General features: G+C 42.0%; 2 protein-coding genes across 2 annotated transcripts; one reads left to right on the plus strand and one right to left on the minus strand.

Moving 5' to 3' along the window:
• Positions 1-1,977: 1,977 nt before the first annotated feature.
• Positions 1,978-4,356, minus strand: rpl36 (ribosomal protein L36). The gene is made up of 4 exons (XM_083766565.1): positions 4,314-4,356; positions 3,196-3,290; positions 2,596-2,730; positions 1,978-2,127 (listed from the first exon to the last, which is right to left on the minus strand). The coding sequence occupies exons 2-4, from the start codon at positions 3,286-3,288 to the stop codon at positions 2,038-2,040; spliced, it is 318 nt and encodes a 105-aa protein (XP_083622691.1). The 5' UTR covers positions 3,289-3,290; positions 4,314-4,356; the 3' UTR covers positions 1,978-2,037.
• Positions 4,357-5,630: 1,274 nt separating this feature from the next.
• On the plus strand, positions 5,631-22,022 carry lmnb2 (lamin B2). The gene is made up of 13 exons (XM_083767514.1): positions 5,631-6,178; positions 9,365-9,501; positions 11,967-12,123; positions 12,578-12,703; positions 12,841-12,939; positions 13,758-13,829; positions 13,920-14,045; positions 14,340-14,560; positions 15,422-15,668; positions 16,399-16,506; positions 16,806-16,925; positions 17,607-17,696; positions 18,463-22,022. Exons 1-13 carry the CDS (start codon positions 5,954-5,956, stop codon positions 18,499-18,501), a joined length of 1,767 nt encoding a protein of 588 aa, XP_083623640.1. The 5' UTR covers positions 5,631-5,953; the 3' UTR covers positions 18,502-22,022.

Raw genomic sequence — 22,022 nt, forward strand, 5'->3', positions numbered from 1 at the left:
CTTGACTTCCTTCAGCACAGTGCCTCCTGTTGTTGTGAGATGTTATAGGTGATAACCTCAGTTTTCTTGGCATTTAGCCTAAGGCCAACATTGGCACACTACAGCTCCACTCTGTTCAGGAATTCCTTAGCTTATTCCATGTTGTCGGAGAGCAGGCTGATGTCATCCGCATAGTCCAGGTCTGTCAGGACTACTTTGGGATGTCGTCTCGATCTCCATGGTGTTAGGGTGAAGCCAAGATCCTGCTCTCGTCCAGTCCACTGATGGCTTTCCTGAGTGCATAGTCCAGGACTATGATGAAGAGGAAGGGGGCTAGGGTATCCCCTGCATTACCCCGGCTCGGATATCAAAATCCTCGCTGTTGCCATCTGCGGTCACCACCTTGGCCCTTGTTCCTACATAGCATACATGGTCTCTATTGCCCGGAGCAAGTTGGGAGGGACACCGTATGCCTTAAGGATCTTCACCATTGTGCCTCTGTGAATCGAGTCAAATGCCTTTTTGAAGTCGATGAAGCAGAGTACAGCAGTCAAGTTATCCTTCTTCACCTCCTCAATCATTCTCCTCGGTGCCAAGATCTGTGCTACGGTAGTTCTCCCCCCTCTGAAGCCATTTTGGTTCTCCCTCAGGAGAGGGTCGATGGCTTTACCTTCACCTTTGCAGTGATACAAGTCAGGCTGATGCCTCGGTAGTCGTCTGGCTTTGAGAGGTCCCCAGCTTCAGACACTGGAATGATGTTGGACAGAGACCATATTTCAGGCCATTTGTTGTTCATTAGTACCAGGTTGCAAAACTCCAGGGTGAGGTCATCAAGGTCACAGTTCTTTAGGACCTCTGGGGGTATGCCATCTGGCCCAGCACTCTTGCCCTCCCTCACTGTGGATTTCCTTGGAAAGCTCAGTGGTCGTGAAGGGACCATCAAATAGTTCCGGTCATTTTGTGGGGGGCACTGGGGCCACGCAGTAAAAGTAAATAATTCACTAAACGTCATTTGTATTGACCCATTTCTAAAATATTAGCGCAACTTTCATTCAACTTAACAATTTTTTGGGCGTAGTGGACACATCAGTTCCGTGTCAAGAATGAACAAAAGTTGCACTAATATTTTAGAAATACAATTCAACAATACAAATGTTAGTTTTGTGGATTCATTTACTTTTAATGTGTGGCCCCCTGTGCACCCACAATGACCATAACTACTTAATTTCACCAAAACCAGAGCAGAACTCCCATCACGGGACTCGGGCAATCGATACAGTTGCAACCACTATTATTGAAAATATTTCATACAGCTTAAGTTAGAAAAAATCTAAACTATCCCTGTAACACCAATCCACTGGGTTTAAATCGTTTTTGTTGAAATAAGCTCTGGATGAAAGTGAAATTTGTTTCACCGATTATATGGCCTTAGCGCTCAAAATAAGAAATGCTACCGCCTAAACAATAACCATTAGGTCAGTCACTTAGCATAGAACTGGTTTATAAAAATACATAAATTCTTCCACTGCCAGCAACCTATAACACACCCTTGTTTCCCTTACTATGCATTTAGTGTTCAGACCCATACCGTGAATAGGGCATCACCATCCAATAAGATTACATGCATACAATATGTAAAAGCATAAAAGATTGAAGGCTTTTGAACATGCAACATTTGACCAATGTTTCAAATAGGCCTAAACAGTGTATACTAGTCTCAGTTGTGAAACTTGTGATGGACCCAGATATTTGACATTCAGTAATTCTCATCTACCGTAACTATTTCAAAATCAACCAATACATCTCTGGCTTTGATACAATACTGGCATACTAGTAATGATTTTGTTTACCTACACAAGTTTCTGACCTGAGATGATTGTAGTTTGAAAGGTGGATTTTAATTGTTAAATGTGCAAGCAACATGAGGCTAAAAGTTTCTCTGTCCTAGAGACTTAACACCCATAATGGTGAAGTAATCACATTACAAAAAGTAGACCATTTGACTTTTAACAAACAATGAAATATTTTATTATTTTCAAATTATTTCAAAGAGCCAGATCAGTCCTTTTTGGCAGCAGCCTTCCTCATTGCGGCCAGGACGTTGCTGAGCTCTTCACGCTTTCTCTTGGCGCGGATGTGAGTGCCAATCTGAGGGGGGAAAAAAATACATTGACAAAACATCATTACAGCTGAATATGACCATAAGACATTTAACACTGCAATAACTCAAGTGTTTAGAGTCCTGTCCTGCGTCTACTCATTTCTATTGGGGCGGCATTCTTACGCTAGTCTATAGTAGTCAGTGCCTTATTTCTATTACATTTAGAAGCTACTAGGACCCGTTTTGTGTTTACACAATCTCCTGTTACATTTATTTGTGTGCAAATTAATATGATCTTGAGACCCGTCTGTTAGAATTCATCATCACTAGTGTTTGCCATCACTCCAAGCTCACATCGCAATGCTTTGTGGGCTTGTAGAACGAGCACCAAGTCACACAAGGGACTACAAGAAAATGCAGTTGACACACATTGCCTCACTCTGCTTTCAAGTGTATCCCATGCATAACCGACCAAGGCACAAAATACATCAAGTCATAGAGTTCAAGACACGTACCCTCTTCTTGATGAACTTCAAGGCTCTCTTGTCCTTGGACACCTTGAGCAGCTCCATGGCTCGCCTCTCATATGGAGCAAATCCACACACCTCACGGATCATGTCACGCACAAACTTGGAATGCTTTGTGAGACGCTGGGTTAAAAAGGTAAGAAGAGTTCAATTAAAATTAGATTCTAACTAGGTTATATGAAATTTAATATAAAATGTTATTTCCATACTTCATTAAGACACCAATGTATACACGTAAGCCATTTAGACCTTGCTATTTTTTTTAAATCATGAAAATGTGTCGCAAATGTTCACAGCCAACATTTAACTCGAATATTTGCTTCTGGCGGGTCCCTGGAACAACATATTCTCAGATGGGGGACAGCAGACGATTACATATAATTTTGGGGCTCCTTTACATGAAATAGTTTGAGCTCCACCGATACAGAAACATAGGGTTTGTCAGAAACCCGTCATGATTTAGGAGACAGAAGAATATGGTCTCAGGTCTTAATGGGTTCAAACTGACTGACGACAGCGGGACTTGCTGCCCACAATGTTGCATTGCTACATACAATCATGTTTCGTCTGGTTTCCAGGTCAACTTACACCACGTCTGCGGCTGTGCTTTGGCGCGGTCACATTCTTGGTGACAGGGTGGCCTTTGTTGAGGCCTACGGCCATAGGGTAGCGTATTGCCATGTCTGGAGGAGAGAGAGAGAGCAGAGACTTCAGATTAATTAAAATACACTGACTGCCTATATCCCAATAATAACACTAATCTGGTCACGCTGGCCTGACGCTGGTCAGCAGCTACCGACACTTCCTGTCAACTATGGATATGTGTATGACGGTGTATAAAACGTTACATGTGTAATTATAAACATACACCAATTAATAGAAAGGTGTAAGACCATCGGTAACAGGATAGGTGGGCATCAAGGAAGAGTGGGCATCTCAATGTTTAATTGGATTTTTCTAATCTAATATTTGGAAAATGTTTGTAAGTAAACAAAGTAAATATTAGAGCAGGCCTAAACATTCAATAATGATGGTCAATATTTGCTGCAAAAAAACCCTGTATATATTTGGGCATAAACAAATAATGTACCACGTATACTTTACACAAGATGTAATCGAGGTGCCCACCCATCCTGTATCCAGCCCATGCCTACTGTAAGGTTGTGTTTACTATGAATCCAGTTGTTAAACAAAAGGTCCACGTTCATTTCTTAGAGGCTTTAGCTGTCTGCTCATAGTTTATATATCTAATTATAGCTATATATTATTCACGGACTAGGTCTGATGGAACAACTAGGCTTTAACCAAACAAACAGTAGCATTTTGCTAGTTACCGGTAGGATGAGCGTCAGTGACAATGTACAATACATTGGTTTCGTGCGGAACGATTTTATCGTCTATTTTGAATGCAGTGCTGCTGTAAATACCGGTTCTTAAACTATTACAAATATATTGTAAAAATGTCAATATGAGTTGTCAAACGTTGCACTTGTGCTGTGTACTAGTGTAGCATGAAGACGAGACGAGAGCTGCAACTTCAATGTAATATTTATAACCGTATCTTTCTCTGTAGACACACAATATTTAACACACGGGTTCTTTTATATCAGTAGCTCCACATAGTTTAATTTGTTTGTGTGTAAGATGTTTGATTGCGGTGATTCGTGGCAGATTGTGATTGTTTAATTCCATGGATCATTTCTTACCGTATTTCTTTAATGGCGGTCGAGCCGGAAAAGGAATGTTTAGAAGGGGATGCTGGGTAATGAGGGCTTCCGAGTCCGACATGAGGTTTGGATGTCTACAGCGCCCTCTGGTGGGTGGGAGGAGGACTTCATTTTGGCCGTTGGAACTGTAGAATGGGTACATTAAAACATTTCAAACGAAAGCACAAGTCAATACAAAAACTGTTACGAGGATAAAACCAGAAAAAGCACTTAGACCAGTTTACACCAGGGTCCGGCCACTGGGCCACACAAAAGTTTTAGCCTCCTTTTAGGCACTAGGCTCCTACAAGTATAATACGACCCGAAATTAATCCCATATCCTGAGTTGTTGTATTTCGAAGTCTTTAGTATTTCGTTTGAAATGTAGGCTGCCCATTCCACAAACTGTGAATAAAATTTCTGATTGATTGAAAATTGTATCAATCAATCAATCAATCAATCAAAACATTTTTCAACACAATGTAATTGTATTGATTACAAACATCGGGGCACATTCCTCAGTCGGTGTAGTTTGTGAGGTTTATTTATTTTTATTGACAAAATATCAAACATTACAATTACAAATAACTGGACAAAATTCAGTAAATAAAATAAAGAAGGTCGACTTTGTCTAAAGGCAATAATGAGTGGCAAGTTTGAGATGGGGCAAATTACCAAGTTTACAAACTTAAAGGACCACTTCTTATTAACCTATCTTCATATAACGTCCTCACTAATAATCATGGTAAAATGGCACAATTTGAATTTGTTTCTACTCAGTAGTCTGTGTCATCATCGTTTATACTGGCAGATTTTTTTTAAACAATATTTCTTTTTACAAAAATGTTTAGATTTGTATGATTGTGAGAACGATGGCTTCCATTTTTGCTTTTCAGGACTAGAAAGCTTTTCAGGCTTTTCAGGACTAGAAAGCCTACAGTTTCTATTAGCTTGGGGCACGTTCGGAAAGCACTGAACATCGGATTCCCCATCGATGATGTCACTGGTGGACAGGTTTCTGAACCGCCCTGGGCTGTGGGCAGACTGCCCTCCCAATGAAATGAGACACAGACGGAGTAGAAAATAAATTGTGCCATTTTATCATGATTATTAGTGAGGACCTATTATATGAAGATGCGTTGAAAAGTGGCGAAGTGGTCCTTTAAGGATGCATAAAACAATGTTATGCTCTCTGTGTTTTTTTTACTGAAGAAAATATCTTTCAACATTTTCTTTCGGCAAAGTACAAAACTCCACCTCCCATAACCCACCGCGCCACCGAGGAGTCCGGAAGTGCTTGCGTCTCCCCTTTTGGCGCGGTCCGCGTGAGCCAGTCCGCCATCTTTGTTCCCGCTAGAGCACTGAGCTAGCAGTGGTGCCAGAGAGCAGGGCAGCAGAGCTCTCTTTCAAACTGGAACTACGGCGAACACGCTGCGTTTTCATTCATTTTTTTACACACACGACGGTTTGTTGGTAAACAAACTCATTCTAAACTAGTTCGCCAGGGACCGAGCGAGGATTTTATATATATTTTTAGCAAGCAGTTTAAAGTCGGTGAATCTGTGAGCTTTTTTTGGTTGGAGGAGCGACTCTTTCTTGGGTTTGTTTTAAAAAAGAGAGCGAGAGAGAGATCCGTTATCATGGCGACTGCTACTCCCAGCCGTGAATCGTCGGGGCCGGGCCGGGCGGCGGCCTCCTCCACCCCGCTGTCGCCCACCCGCATCTCCCGCCTGCAGGAGAAGCAGGAGCTGCAGCACCTCAACGACCGGCTGGCCGTCTACATCGACCGCGTCCGCTCCCTGGAGCTTGAGAACGACCGGCTGATGGTCAAAGTGTCCGAGAAGGAGGAGGTGACCACCAGAGAGGTGAGCTCAGTGAGGGAGCCACACACACACCCCGGTTGTATTTCCCTCTCTATATCAGTGGTTCTCTTTCAACCCTTTTAATGTCTATGTCCATTCTGGCATTTGAGCCACGGACCACCATTTGACGAGATTAAGCAACTTTTCATTATTTAGTTGGGGAGTGGGACCAACTGGAACCCCCCTCAAGGACCCACTGATGGTCCTCGGACCACTGGTTGGAAAACCACAGCACTAAAACATCCCGGTTATTCCCCCTGTAGAGTTGCATCTTGTCTCTGCGATTTAAAATAACTAATCTAATAACTTTTCACCAACACTCCATCATATACATACACACACATAAATACAGTGCACACAGGGATCAATCAATGTAGTCAGCGATACGCCGCAGAGTCGGTTTCAAACCACAACAAAGAGACAATAGTTTGCGAAATCGGGAGGCTAGTACACAATGCTAACTTTAATGTTAATGCCACACATTGTGCACAACCATCGGTCTTCACTCTAGTCTAAAACCAAAGCTCTGGTGCTTCCACTCATAATCTGTTAATGCGTTAATATGAATGCATTAAGACGCACGTGTTAATTGATGACATATTGACTTGTTCATTCGCGTTCAACCGTTCATGAACCAACCAGGGAACATTAGCCAAAATAGCATACCGGTATCTAAAGGCTCACAGCCAGGCAGCGCGTGGTGAGCTTGTAGATCGGCTATTTTTGGCTGAGAAATTTGGCGTAGATGAGGGGGAAGCGGTCCAGGTTTAGAAGCTGAGGTCCCTTTACTAAGAATAGAGAGTTAATAAACCGGTTATAACGGGAGCCGGCGGATAGGATGGATTGAGCGGGATGTCGTGCGCGCCCACCGGCACCACGCACGGCAGACATGTTTTTAGAAGCGTTGATGATCCTCCGTCCACTCCGGAGTGACGGAGTCGGGAGGGACTCTCCCGCCCCGCTCCCTTCAAACTCACAGGGCAGACTGACTGGATGATGCAGTAGCTCATTGTTGTTTGAAATGTACGTCGACATATTTATTTGTGGCTTTGAGAGTTAATCGTTGTGTTTTACCGTTTTAATTAAACTCCGGATGCTATCAAAACCTATGCCTTGCTATTGCCAAAGGCAATCGTGTTTGTATAATTAAAATAAAAAGCTTTTGTTTTTCGTGAATTTGAGAACGAGGATGTTACTGATTTCGATAAAATACGGGTTTATTCCTTTAGAGTTGTATATTGTTGTTGTGATTACCAGACATCCTGGATAGCCAGGTTACTTTTGCCTCATTTGGGCGTGGACTGACCTCCCTATCATCTGTAAAAGATTGAAAACTCAGGGCTTGGCTAGAAGACAGGTTTATGTGGGCTGGGCTGGCTTTTCAGAGATGCTTCATTCAGTAAAGTTTGATAATACTAGAGGCGAACTGGTGGTGGCAATTACACCATTCATGTAACTTTTACCACAGGCAAGGAACAGCTGCATAGCAGACTACCTTCCTCCTTGACGCTCACTGGCAGCTGAGAGGTTGAGGGGGGTGGTTAATGGCCATCCTGTTCATTCCTTGACCCCTGAAAACAAAAAGTATGCTCTTTTGGATTTGGGGGCCATGACACTGACCCGACTAAAAGTAGGCGTGGGCAGTGGACACACGCCTGTTCAGGTGTAATAGTAGTTAGTTACTAGTCTTTTACTCTTGACCAGGCGTTTTGAAATGTTCAATGTCAGCCATATAGCCTCCCATAGTCATACAACAGCATTCTAACATTCTTCCATATTGTTTCAATGTCGAGTGGAGGTGCTGGTGGAATCTAAGTGTCGTGGGCAACGAGCCAAGCTCTGCCTTTTAGCACCAGAGCTTTAGAATGCTTGCTGTTCCTATATAACCCTCTCTTCTGCCCATCTGTAATTTTCTCCCCTCCACCAGTCTCTAGTTAAGAGTCTCCTCCTCTCTACATTCCTTGCTGCTTTTTTCTACGTTCGCCTACATTCCTCACCGGGCGTCGCCGCCCTCCTTTTCTCCCTCTTTCCTCTCCTGCCTCTCTTTCTATATCGCTGCTTTAAAAGCTTTCTTCCCGCCTTTTTGCACCGACTTCCACAGTTGCTTCTCTTTCCCATACAGCTGTTCCGTGTCAGTATGTTGTTGTAGACTTACTACTAGCGGCCGGGAACCTCCCTCCTAACAGACTTCCAACTCTTCCACACCCTGTTTTTGTCCCCTTCGCTCTCTCTCTCTCTCTGTAGTATCAATAGTGGTGTTGTCCACATGCTTTCCAGATGGGCGGAGCATGGGGGCGGCCGTCCATTCAAATTTAAAATCTGACTTTTGACTTGCAGTTGGTTTCGACAGTTGAAGTTTATTGTTTGCTTTGAGATGATGAAGCACGCTTTTCGAACATTCAACAAAATATAAAATGTTTGCATTTTATCAATCATTAGAGAAAGTGGGGTTGGTGGTGTTGGTAAAGAAAATAAACAGGTTACGCTTATTACCGGTACCTTCATTTAAAAGTATTGCTCAAATATTCAGTGCAACAAATCAAGGCTGCAATTACATTTGACAACAGCCAAATCACTTTTTTATTCTCCGCTTCAGCTTGTAATGCCTGCATAGTTGATACATATGGAATTAATTGTAAAAGTTGCTAAATAAACATTCCTCACTGCCTGTAACTCTCCCTCTCCATTGGATTGTGCTTTTTTTGATTGACATCGTCATGTTGAATACAATGGCCTCTGTTTTGTGTGATTGAAAATCTGAAACCCCCAATTCACACCATGAGACCACCCCCCCATCCATTCAACAATATGGAGGGATGGCTTTTAATTACCCAATTACTGATAGTTATTATACCTACAAGTAAGACACGTAAACGTGGGAAGCGAACAAAGCTGTTGTGGCAGTCTGACACACACACACACACACACACACACAGAGACCTCAATTTCAGTTCTCCTCTGGTGGCGGGCGGGTGGTGTTACAGCGTGACACACAGACAGACAGTTTTGATAGGCTTCTATAGTTAGTGCTAACTTCGTTCGCAATGAACTCTCCAAAGGTAAAAGTTCTTATCAAAGGAGATTTTTCTTCCAGCCAATATCTGTGCCAGAAAGTGTGAATAATAATAATCATATACTATGTTCTGAATCTATCTGTCTCTTATGTGTTTGTTTTCTCCCTCTGTGTAGGTGACGGGTCTGAAGGCTCTTTATGAGGCAGAGCTTGCGGATGCTCGGCGCGTTTTGGATGAGACGGCCAAAGAGAGGGCCAGACTGCAGATTGATCTGGGCAAGGCTCAGTCTGAACTGGATGAAACTACACGCAGGTAATGTCCCATGCTAAACACACAGTGTACGACGTAATTGTGCAACTACAAACTTGATCAGATGTTTCCATGGCCTGAGGGTGATGTAATTACTGCATGAAAAAAGGAATGTGTGGTGGTGTTTTCCAATTTGTTCAAGTATTATAGGCTATATCTGTAAAGGCAAAATATGGATTTTCAGTAACAGAAATACATTATCCGCATTCATTTATTTTTTTGTCAACAAGTTTGTTGTCATTATAGCTCACTGTATATGTGACCAAAACACTTTGAATGAAAGGTGATGATGGCAGATTCCAGGAATACTTATGCATTAAGATCAGTTAAAATTAGTCATGTAAACCATTGGGTTTGAGCAATTAGCCCTAAGCTTAAAAGCTGCTTGTAAAAGTCAACAATCAGGTTGTTTTTAGCATGGGGCTCCCCTAGGAACAGGAATGCATGGTATTTGGATAAGGTACTTGTAGTAAAAAGGCGGTGCATCGAGAAACAAACCGCCTTTTGCAGCCCGCTTTCTAGTATTTGTTTTCAAAGGTTTTTGTGTAATAGAGCGTTCACTGTGGGTTTACTTCACACCGTGAACTTTAATAAAACACATGGCTTTCATCAATTTAGGATGGATTTCTTTTACAAAAAATGCTCTTGCCTAAATAAAAACAGGCTTCTGAAGTAGAGAGAAAATATCTAGTCTTTTTGTTGCATTTATAAAAAGACAACTTAGCAAGCCCTGCATTTCATTGGAATTGGACATCAATTAATTGATTCCCGGAATTATCGCACTTTAATGAGGGAGATTACCGCACATGATTAAAGTGATTGTAATATAATCAGGCGGACTGGCTGGGGCTGTATAGATAGACCGTCCGTCTACCATGCACTTTCTTTATAGAGTGTCTGCCTCTACAAGGCTTCGAGCCGCTGGATATGTTTATTTATACCCCACCGTACGGCAGTGTGGCGCGCCGAAAATAGCTGATCTACAAGATCACAATGGGTCATTGGGTCATCATGACCTCACTACACATATTGGTTAAATGTCCTTTCTAGTTTTTGCTCCATCAAGAAAAATGTAGAATCACAGCATCAATTTATGAAGACTAGACCACAGACTACAATCAGTCTTCTTGGGGACACTAATTGATGAATTGGTTACTGAATATCTGCAGAGCTATTTAAGCTGAAGGAAGTGTCAGTGACTTTGGCTTCGTCTTTAAGCCTATTATGGAGAGGGCCTGTGGGGAGAGAGGGGGGATGGGATGGGAGGAAGGGAGAGGAAAAAGCGAGGTATGGGGGAAGGGGACATGGGCTGTGTGGGGTTTGATAGGGAACTTGGGTGGCAGGATGGTGTTGAATGATACTAAAGAAAGATATTTGACTGATTGATATATCTGAGTAGTGATTATGTGGACTTGACTGCAATTCGCATTTTGAAGGAATTTAATAAACAAAAACAAAACTTTTATTTGAGAGGTTGCTAAGTAGCCTTTCTCTGCCAGGAAGTTGAGAATGGTTATGATTTCATTGAGACATGAAATGTCCTGACTTTATAGGAACTTGAAACATAACATTCACTCGGCCTAACTGTCTGAAATACAGTCTACTAAAATGTTTTACTTGCTACTCCTTCCTGTCCACTGTCTGGAACATTGCCATAAAAGTGAACCAGACGTAGTCCCTGAACTGATTGAAGTTCCTTGTGGCAATAAGATAAGGTTTTACAGGAACCTTGCTTTATGTACCAGGATTCTGACCTTTTTTTCATCTCAAATTATCAATCATAAGGTACACTGGAGGTATAAATAAGGGTACAAAAGGCACAAAGCACTTTAAATAAATCATCTGAAGCACTAAAGTGCACATAACAGCAGTAGTCTGGCGAAAACTTTCCTTTAACTTTTATCACTGTCTTTCAAATAAGGGAGCACCATTTCAAACACTATGTTCACAATATTCACATTTCACAATTCCTCCCATCTCATCCAAGGACTGTCTAAAGAGGACGAGACACGAAGACCGTACGGGCGACACCATGTTGCTCCATGGTGCTCCATGGAAGGAAAGAAACATGCGCAATGGGCTATTATGCAGCCAACACTTCCGCGTTCAGCTTCCTTGGTCTCAACCGCGCATGTTTCTTTCCTTCCATGGAGCACAGTCTCGTCCTCTTTAGACAGTCCTTGATCTCATCTGGGAAGTTGGGAACCCATTTGGTGTTGAAATAGCAACTCTGTTTGGCTCCTCCCCTCTGTTAGTCTTATTCCTCCTGTGTTTATTCCTACTAACAAAAACAAAAACACTACATGTTCCAGGCGGTGGTGCTGACAGATTCTGCCGTTAGCAGGAGTCTATCTTGAGAGATTTCAATTCCTCCCAACTTGAACAAATGCAATTTGGCAATGGAAGATTTCAGTTTTTAAATACTTTTAGTGTTGTAACACACTTCATCCTCCGTCTCTCCCACACAGTCTGAAGAAGAAAGATGGCGACCTGTTGGCATCGATGTCCCGGGCCAGCACTCTGGAAGGTCAGCTGAATCAGAGTGAAGCCGCTCTGTCCACGGCGCTGAGCCAGAACGCTGCTCTGGCTGCTGAACTCGCCGACCTCAAGAGTCTGCTGGCCAAGGTATGGATAGATGTGTCCATTTAACAATCACGTTCCCACAGAAGGCAAACTATTCTAAACTTGACACGAATGATTGTAGATGGAGCTTTCATGATTACACGTTTTAAGTTGACAATTAGTTGTTTGCGATTAACTATTTTATTGTGTTTTCGGCCTTGGAAATTGGAGCATTATGAATAGAAATTACATTTCTGCTTGCCTTTTAGGCTTCATAATTTATTTTTGAAAGTGCATAGGGCACATAATGACAAAACGGAAATGGCAGCCTTTTCTGCTTTTTTATGTATGACAAATGTACAACATGGACACGATTTATGACAAAATAATTGCAATTAGACGATTATGTAATAATAGTGACAACCCTAATTGAAGATGGATTCACCATCGACATGGAGGGATATGTCCTGCTATCGATGAGGCTCAATCCAAGCGTCTGTTTTTAACCATCTCACAGGCGGAGGACGGCCATGCTGTCGCTAAGCGCCAGTTGGAGACGGAGACTCTGATGCGCGTTGACCTGGAGAACCGCTGTCAGTCTCTGAGCGAGGATCTCGAGTTCAGAAAGAGCATGTTTGAAGAGGTGTGTGCCGTCATGTTGATGGATGATACAGAATATATGCCATTTTCTTTTGTCGTAATACTACAATATTAACATCGCATTAACCTCTTTCCCTCTCGTGTATTTCTGTCTTGCCTGTGCTTTTTATCGCTGTATAGGAAGTGCGTGGGACTCGTCGTAGACAGGAGCAGAGGATTGTGGAGGTGGACTCCGGAGTAAGACAGGACTACGAGTTCAAACTGTCCCAGGCTTTACAGGTATAGTGGGCAACATACCATTTATACTCCATTGATGCCACCATCACTATCTCTATGCCTGCTATGCTATGTAGGGAGATGAAACTATTAAAAAATTGCACTTAAGGTTTTGACAGACCTTTGTCAGTACAAGTGTGTCATTTTCACTCCGGTGCAGTTGAGGTGAAGGGTAGGGTATATGTTGTTGCGTAAACTTGCATCGCCGTCTACCAACCCGATCCTTTGACACAGATACAGTCTCGCAGTCTCTTCCGGATTAAATTCATGTCCAAGAATAGACGGCCACAGTGGCAACCTCAAGACTTGAATGAATAACTGGACTCCTCACAGAAATCTGAGTAAGGGACGTGAATGTGTAACGCAATCAACGGCACAAATCTGCAATAGCATTGGAGCGGCTTGCAAGTACTGTAGTGCAGCCTGTAGATTAGAATGTGCACTTACTACAGGTTTAAAAAAAGGACTGAGAGCGCCACATATAAACTACAGAGATACCTGTAAATATAACTGTGTTAAAGACAAGGTAGGACATCAGTGTGGAGTTGGGACAAGCCATGTCTCATTCAAGGTTGAGAAAAAAGAAGTAGTCTTGTTATTATAGTAACTACTCAATCAATGTGGATATACTCAAGAAAGATGCAGGAGCGCAAAGCACCAACGAGCTGGCCGGATGTATGACTATGGAGAACCGGGATGACTGGAGGCGACGATGCAAGGCTCGTCTGAGGACGACCTAGAGAGAGACTCAATCACTTGCCGTTGAGTTTTGTGGGAAATTCTGAAAACTCATGAAAGTGTTTCTGTGCCTTTTCTTTCAGGACCTGAGGAGACAGCACGATGGACAGGTGTCTCTGTACAAGGAGGAGCTGGAAACCACCTACCAATCCAAGGTGGGAGACCCCAGATGTTTTTGCACAGTCAGTGTCTGCCTTTGCTGCCTTTTCTCTTTTTCCATCGGTCTGTTTTTTTCTTTCCTCTAGCTGGAGAATGCAAAGGTTTCCTCAGAAGGAAATGAGAAGGCAATGAGCACTGCCAGGGAGGAGCTGCAGGAAGCTCGCATGAGGATAGAGTCTCTGGCATACCAGTTCAGTGCCCTGCAGAAACAGGTATGACGCCTAAAGCAATTATGAAGTCATAAATAAAGGAGGATTTAACACATTGAGACCTGGGAGGCATCTGTCACTGTAGCTTTTAGCCACTTTAACCATTATTTGAAACTTTAACTATTGAAAAATCGCAGACTGTCATGATTTAGAAGACATTTGTAGAATATCGTCTCAGAGCTTTGAGCAATGAAACTTGGGCTATGCCTTTTAACACCCATACCCCATCAATATCCGCCAATCTCCTGTTTTTTGGTGTTCCTGGTCACATTTCTCATGTCATGACTGTGTTGTTAGGCTTCGGCCTCAGAGGAGCGTGCCCGAGAGCTGGAGGACCTCCTGTCGTCTGAGAGAGACAAGCACCGCAGGGCCATCGAGACTAAGGAATACGAGATGAGCGAGCTGAGAGACAGGATGAACTCCCAGCTCAACGAGTACCAGGAGCTGCTGGATGTGAAGTTGGCCTTGGACATGGAGATCAACGCCTACAGGAAACTGCTGGAGGGAGAAGAGTCTAGGTATGTCTGTTACAAACACACACACACACACACATATGTGACATATACCGTAATTTCCGGACTATAAGCCGCGGCTTTTTACCCATGATTTGAACCCTGCGGCTTATACAACGGTGCGGCTAATCTATGGATTTTTACAGCTAACGCAGAGCCATCTCAGGCTCTGAGCTAACGTAGCTGCGGCTTATGGTCCGGTGCAGCTTATAGTCCGGTGCGGCTTGTATATGGGATTTTCCCTAAATTTGGCTGGTGCGGCTTATATTCAGGTGCGGCTTATAGTCCGGAAATTACGGTACACATAGACATATACAAGGCCTTAGTTCTTACCTACTTAAAACGGAACGTGCATAAATTATTAGCCTTGTTCCCAGCCTTACTCCTCTGTGAAGAGAAATTCCTGGTCACGACCTAAGGCAGAGTGTGTTCGGAACATCCGTCGAACTAATTTTTTTATTTTCCAGCCGCAATCACAACAATCGTTTCATCCACGGAGAACGCCAAAATTCCACTACTTCGGTTAAGCCACTCAACCGGCTAGGTCTTGCCCAGCGTGATGAATTATAAATTGTATTGGTTATACATTTATAAATTGTTTATAAATTGTATTGGTCATTGGTTGGACAGAGTAAAATAGATCTCTGCTTACTCAGTGTTAAGAGTGAGAGTAGATACAGAGACGAACATGCCAGATTTTATTTAACACAGTTGCCTCTGTGTTATGAATGGGACTTTATTCGCCACGCTGATCTTTTTTATCACGTTATTTAGCATTATTTATTAAATGTCTGGAGCTTACCGTTTCAGAACATCCTGTTTTTAGTTATTATTAATATTGTGTTTTTTAAATGTTTTTGTCTCCAGACTGAAGCTGTCTCCCAGCCCTCCGTCCAGCCGCGTGACCGTGTCCAGGGTGACGGGCTCCTCCTCCTCGCACTCCTCCAAGAGGAAGAGGGTGGAGGTGGAGGTGGAGGGCCAGGTGGTGGAGGAAGGAGAGGAAGGAGAGGGCCAGCTCCTCGTGTCGGAGGAGGCCACCGCTAGCGGAGCCGTGACCATATCCCCCACCGACATGGACGGAAATGCTGTGGCTCTGGCTAATGACACCGACCAGGTAATGAACCCATTCTGACCTGAGATCAGATTCTAAAAATGTCTTCTACATCCTGACAGTTTTCTGAAAAAGCTATGTTTCTATGTCAGTCGTTCTTCGATTTTTCAAAAATAGCATACACGCTCGTAGCGCGCCACTCGGTGGCGCGCTATGAGATTGTAGGTCTGCTATTTTTCAGTAGCTAAAGCATAACATAATGCTAATAGGGTTCCCGCCCAAAATGGGTTAATGGAGTTGTAGTTGCGAGAGTGCTGTTGATCTTTTGTTGTCGGTGAAATGTAGAAATACCATTCTGTGGTGTATGCTTATGAGTTTCATTGCACAGATTGTACTGTTAGACGGATGTTAGGTTCTTAGCTTACTTATGATCCTTGATGACTATTTCTATGTATTTGATATATTTAATTAGCATGTGTTCTTGCTCAGTGTAAATCGCTCTGGATTAAGAGCGTCTGCTAAATGCCTAAATTGTAAAATTTAAACACGTCGCTAAGCATGTTTAGCAAACTGCTAATATGGGTAATACACAAATCTGGAAGTTAGCGGAAGACATTGTCAGCGGTGCATATGCCTTTTTTAAGAAGCTGCAAAAAAATTACCCATGTAGAAAGGTGTGAACTTATTACATGAATACACAGAGTACCACTAATTGTGGATTTTTTAATTGTTTAGTATTTACATGGGAAGATACCGTTGTTTCTCGGGCCAATAACAGATTTGTGTGTTGCAGGACCAACCCCTTGGTAGCTGGCGGTTGACGAGGCAGGTCGACGGAGAAGAGGAGATTGTCTACAAGTTCTCTCCAAAGTTTGTCCTCAAGGCTGGGCAGACCGTTACGGTAAGAGGACTATCCATGAAACGGGTCACTCACCAAGTACTCATTTCATACGCTCCCTCTCCCAGTTTCTCCATATTTTATCTGAAAAAGTATTAAATCACCTGTTAATTCTACTACTCTCTCTAACATCCGAGTTTGTCCAAAGCTATTATATTGTCCAGTCGTGGTAACCAACTGGTCGACCGACATGTTGCTCTTATAGACACAACTATATTTGTGTATGGGAGACGACTATGTTTCCACGTCCTGTGCAGGTGGCAACTGTTGGTCTAATTACTCCAATATGTTAATCTGTACAGGTGTGGTCTGCTGATGCTGGCGTGGCCCACGGACCCCCCACCGACCTGCTATGGAAGAGCCAGGCTTCCTGGGGCACAGGAAATGAAATCCTTACCACCCTGGTGAATTCTGATGGAGAGGTATTGAACGTTTTAATAATTATTATTATTTATTATTATTATTATTTATACTAGTTTTGAGTGGATGGAGTAGACTGGTACAATTATAGTTGATAATGTGGGCATTTAGCATTGTATCCAGTACGAGGAAGAATAAGCATGAACTGGTATATCATGGAAATGTATGGCATGCCTACCACCGATTTGATACAAAAAATGAACAATTCAGGCTGCAGTTATTTACTGTGTTTAGTCATGATGCATTTGTCTCTTACCTGTTTTTATTACTGATATAGTATATGCTCTTATATAGGCTTAATACTAGTAGTAAGCCAGTGGAACAACATTTCGTCCAATTGTCCATTTCATGTATTCTGCCCTACAACGCCAAAGTGCAGTGCCTACGTTTTTAGACACCAACTTATTTGTCTATCCCAAAAGTCTTGCCTTTTGATTTTATATGCCAATATCTCATTTGGCTGACCAGTTGAAACACTTTTAATACCCATTTTCAGTTAAAATATTGTTCGTATTAGTTATTGCACGTTTGGCTTTGCAGGGCAGTATTGTTGAATGACAATAAAGCTTTTTGTAAATATTATAGAAGTGTAGAACATTGCCTGTACACCTCAGCCCCCTGTGGTTCTGTAACCTGACTCTGATGGGTTTGTTCCTGCTCTGCTTGTGCGCGTGTGTTATCAGGAGGTGGCCAGAAGGACTGTCAGCAAGTCTCAGGTGGACATGGAGAATGGAGAGGAGGAAGAGGAGGAGGAGGAGGAAGTGGTGGTACGGGTAAGTCTTGACCTTTTTAAAATCTTGAAAGAATTCACAAACTTCTGTTCGTCCTTGAGACCATAGATATTTAAAGAAATGGATGCCTCATTGGCCGCCGCGGTTCATTGGAGCCATGTCTCTCCAGCGTTAGGAGGAAGTCACTGCCACTCAAGTGACTACTGTCCAATGACGGCATGTCCTTCCCGGGACTTATCCGTTCAATCCAAGGGATGGCATGAGAAAACAAATGTTTACATTGATTGATTGGCCTAGCGAACGCCCCCTTCCGCTCATGCTTCACAAGGAATCTCAGGAAAGCTTGCCTCCTCTCGAGAAGCACACGCCCGAGGGCCGAAGGAGGCTACCTTTTTATGTCTATGCTATGCTTGAGACGCCAGATGGTCTAATGTGCCATATGTTCCTGGGCCTTGCTGGGGTTGGGTTATTTACTAGTCCAATATAGTCAAAAAGTCCAAATTAACTGTTTCACACTGTCCTCCTTTTTACATGAAAACCTCTGAGAAATGACCAAAAGTTGACCACATAGCACAAGAAGTGTCCATGTTTAAAAGGTGCTTATCATTATGAAATGGTGCGATGACTGCGACTCTACAAAGTTAACCTCTGCAATAGAATTGTGAGATTAAGAAAGGAATGATCAAAATCATGTACTTTAAAATGCTTGTGGGGATTATATTTCTTTGTAATTTAATTTCTAAGAACATGTTTTTTTAGTTGGAACATTGTGTTAACATTCTCTCTCTCTATCCATTGAACCATCCAGGGAAGAAAGACTACATCCAGAGAGTGTGCCATCATGTGAAGCCCCCGCGACGCTCACTGGTAGTTTTTAAACTTCCAATTTGTTTTCTAGAGCCACTCAGATATTTTTCTATTTGTCCTGTTGTTGCTTGTCGTCGTTCCGCTGTCTTTTCATAGTTCAAGATGACAAAAAGGACTTTTTGGCCATGTTTCTAATGGACTCCGTTTCTACTTGCTCCGCTCAAACCCTGGATCCGCCTTTAATAAGAATAAAACTAGCTGTAGATAAAAGGTCATGTAGTGATTATCTTTACTTTACACAGAAGTATGATTCCACTGCAAAAACATTTTTGAGGAAAAAACAGCCCAGTACAGTACAGGGGAATGTCTGTGTGGACATTAATATAATTGTATACTTCCAGATATCACTGCTCACCTTTTTATTTTATGTCTCTCTATAGTAAGTATTTGTTTTAATTATTTGGGGGAATGCCAAATGGTGCGTTCAAATGCAACAAATATAGCAAATCCATTGACTTATGGAAAATGCTATAATGTGCTTCCCAGATAATGGACCTCGAACATAATGCTGATTTTTATTATTTTATAATGTCATGAATTCAATGTTTTGACTGTCCATTATGGTGACGGATGGTGGCAACAGACTCTCCCGGAGTACTGAAAACTAGTTTCTAGTCATGTTTTTTGTTGCTGGCCTGCCGATAAATCTTTGATATGAGACCTGTTGTCACCATCCTGACTTGTACATAAAAGATACCCTCAACTCAGTCCCGAACCTCTTTTCTCTTTCTTCCTTCCCTTGTTCCCTCTTTCCTATATCCCCTCAAAGTTTCCTTTAACCCTGTATCCCTTGTCTCCTCAAAGATGGCTAAAAAATGAAAGAAAGGCCTTTAGATTTGATTAACTGAACTCCTGGTTGCTCTAAAATCTCGCCACTTTGTCTCCTATAAAGATATAAATGAGAAATTGAAGACAAAGAACAGATGTTTGGGAGGGGTTAGTGGGATCATGTGATTATCCTCCAATTGTGTGTTGTAGTATAATTGACAGCTAACTATTGTTAACGTTAGCACCATTAGTGACTGGGTAGTTTGATATCATTAGCATGGTTTCCACGGCTAGCTCGAGTGCGGCTAGACCAGGGCCAAGTAAATGTTTAGATATACTACTGTAAACACCATTGGTGTATTAGGAACTAAAAGGTGCCTCACCAACCATTTCTACTAAGTAAATGGACGACCCTTGATTGAAAGCAAAGTCCTGTTTTGGCACTGTAGTGGAAACCAGGCTTGCCCTTACACGTCTGGCCCTTCAGTAGACATGACGGGAGTGCCCTGAATTGGACATGTGTTCTCGGTACACCCCTCAAGATGTCTATATTACTGCCACTGAAGGGCTTGTTAACTCCTCAGACAGTCACCCTGCTGCCTGCCTGGGGGGGCCTTTGGGTGATATTAAACTCTCAGCAAGAGTTAGAATGCCTGGCAGCATCGGATCCAGCACGGTGGAGCGAGAGGGGTGGCTTTGTTTTGTTGGAATTCATGGAAATTTGTAAAAAACTGGCATTCTTTTGAATGCGTTCATTTGTTCTATTGCTATATTAGATTTAAAAGATAAAACGTAGTCCTGAAACGAAGGGACGGACCTCTGAATTGAGAAGATTGTAATATTGAGAGACCAAAGAAGAAAGTGAAAGAATTGGGAATGTAAATTGGCAATCGGGTCAACAATCTGTCTGACTCATAAGTGTGTCTGCTTGGACATTGAATGTTATCTGTGTTAAGAGTTCCATCAGCCTGTGCACGGTGCTGAATCATGTACTGTAACGCCTCATTGACTAGGCCTCTCTGATCTCACACCCTGCTGGAAGCTGTGATGCTACCATGATGATCAAATCATGGGTTTCTTTAAAAAATAAATAAACATTGTGTGTTAGAAAAGCCTGGCCCTAAAGTTAACTCACGCATAGTGATATCTGAAAAAAAAACATGTTTATCAGACATTTAAACTGTTAAAGAAATCACTATATATTTTTTTTAAACCGTGATTGTGGTAGGACAGAATGGCTGACCTTTTCAGCGGAAATGGATCCTGTTTCTATACGGAGTCATTGATGGTTTGGCATAATTATGGCAGGGTGGCCAGCATTGTAAATATTGGTCAAAAGAATGCCAAATATACTTTGGCAACCGCCATGAAGCACAGTTAGGTGTAAACATGGCTACCACTAAAAACTTGTGGCAAACTGTATGACTTTTTCCACACTGGTGAATGTAAGCTGTGACGGGGTGGGGCTTACTCCTAATCACCACAACTGCAAATGGATAGCAACACAAAAAAAAACATTTTGATTGGATCACAAGTGTTCCGTCTATCTGAATGATTGAAGTATAAACTGAAGCTGCTTTGCCTCAGTTGTTTTTCTAACTAATAATATTGGCCTGGGGAAACAGATTTTTTTTCCTATTGTGTGTTTGAATGCAGTGCTTTGCATTACTAAATATTCTTGTTTTTGATAGGGTTATTGTTAATGTAATCAGTTTGTTTACATTAAATGTTTTAGTTTTGTATTGTCAGGGTCTCTGGGGGTGATTAAGTTTGGGTGTTGATGGATGTGTGATATACGTGTTGGCCAGATTACTTATACATTCTGGGCTGATCAAAGATGACTGACCGCTGAAAATGAATTGGTCATTGACATGACTGCTTCTGTCATGTGATGACAAATAATGGCTAGCAAGCCGCTATCCAGGAACATTTTCAAAACCATCCACAAGTTGTAGTATAAAAAGGCCTATTGGCATAATAACCAGTGTTTGTTAAAGTATTGGTTGTAGGTTTATACTTGGTGGTCCCTACAGTATATATTTAGTACTGGTATTTCTTTGTGACACTGGGTCTCAGGAAGTTAGTGAATTATTCATATAATGTTCTGGGCAAACGTACAAAGGTTTAAATCCGACCGTCGTACAATTTCACCTAAATAGTTTGTGATTAGTTTTGTATTGGAAGTGAGTCAGTCACACCACAGGCATTTATGGTAGATGATTTCAGAGTCAATAGTTTTATAGATTATGTGAAGCCCTAGACTGTGATTATCATTAAGCTATTTTCTTAAAATATGAACTCCACTGGCAAGTTAATAATAGAGCAGTATTGCTCCAAACTATGACAGGCAGACAGGCTGTGACTTTACCGTCATTTCTTTTACGGTATACCGTACACTCCTTGGGAGACATTTCAGGAAGAAAAAAAAAAGATATACTATTATGGAATTAACTCGTTTTCCTGAATCATTTCTAAATCATTTACTTGATCATTGGTTCTTATTTATCAGTTTATTTAACAGTTTGGGTTATCTGGCTAATAGGAATGATTTCATTTGTGAAGAGAATAAACATTGAGTCCATATGCCCATCTCTTAATCACTGTCATAGAGATCCATTATTGTTAATGGGGGGGAGGGGAGCATGCCAAATGTCAGTTTGTTCGTTCATAATGATTATTACACTTACTATTGAACTATTTTTTTGTATACATAATAAATGTTTTCAATATTAA

This window comes from Protomyctophum parallelum (genome assembly GCF_964188405.1).
Source record: "Protomyctophum parallelum genome assembly, chromosome: 6".
Taxonomy (NCBI): Eukaryota; Metazoa; Chordata; class Actinopteri; order Myctophiformes; family Myctophidae; genus Protomyctophum; species Protomyctophum parallelum.

Bases quoted from the DNA above. Each gene is read 5' to 3' on its own strand.
- rpl36 (XM_083766565.1), bottom strand. From the start codon at position 3,288: ATGGCAATACGCTACCCTATGGCCGTAGGCCTCAACAAAGGCCACCCT. The intron at 2,731-3,195 runs GTAAGTTGACCT...TTTTTAACCCAG, and splicing joins AGCACAGCCGCAGACGTGGT to CGTCTCACAAAGCATTCCAA. The intron at 2,128-2,595 runs GTACGTGTCTTG...TTCCCCCCTCAG, and splicing joins TGAAGTTCATCAAGAAGAGG to ATTGGCACTCACATCCGCGC.
- lmnb2 (XM_083767514.1), top strand. From the start codon at position 5,954: ATGGCGACTGCTACTCCCAGCCGTGAATCGTCGGGGCCGGGCCGGGCG. The intron at 6,179-9,364 runs GTGAGCTCAGTG...CCCTCTGTGTAG, and splicing joins AGGAGGTGACCACCAGAGAG to GTGACGGGTCTGAAGGCTCT. The intron at 14,561-15,421 runs GTATGTCTGTTA...TTTTGTCTCCAG, and splicing joins CTGGAGGGAGAAGAGTCTAG to ACTGAAGCTGTCTCCCAGCC.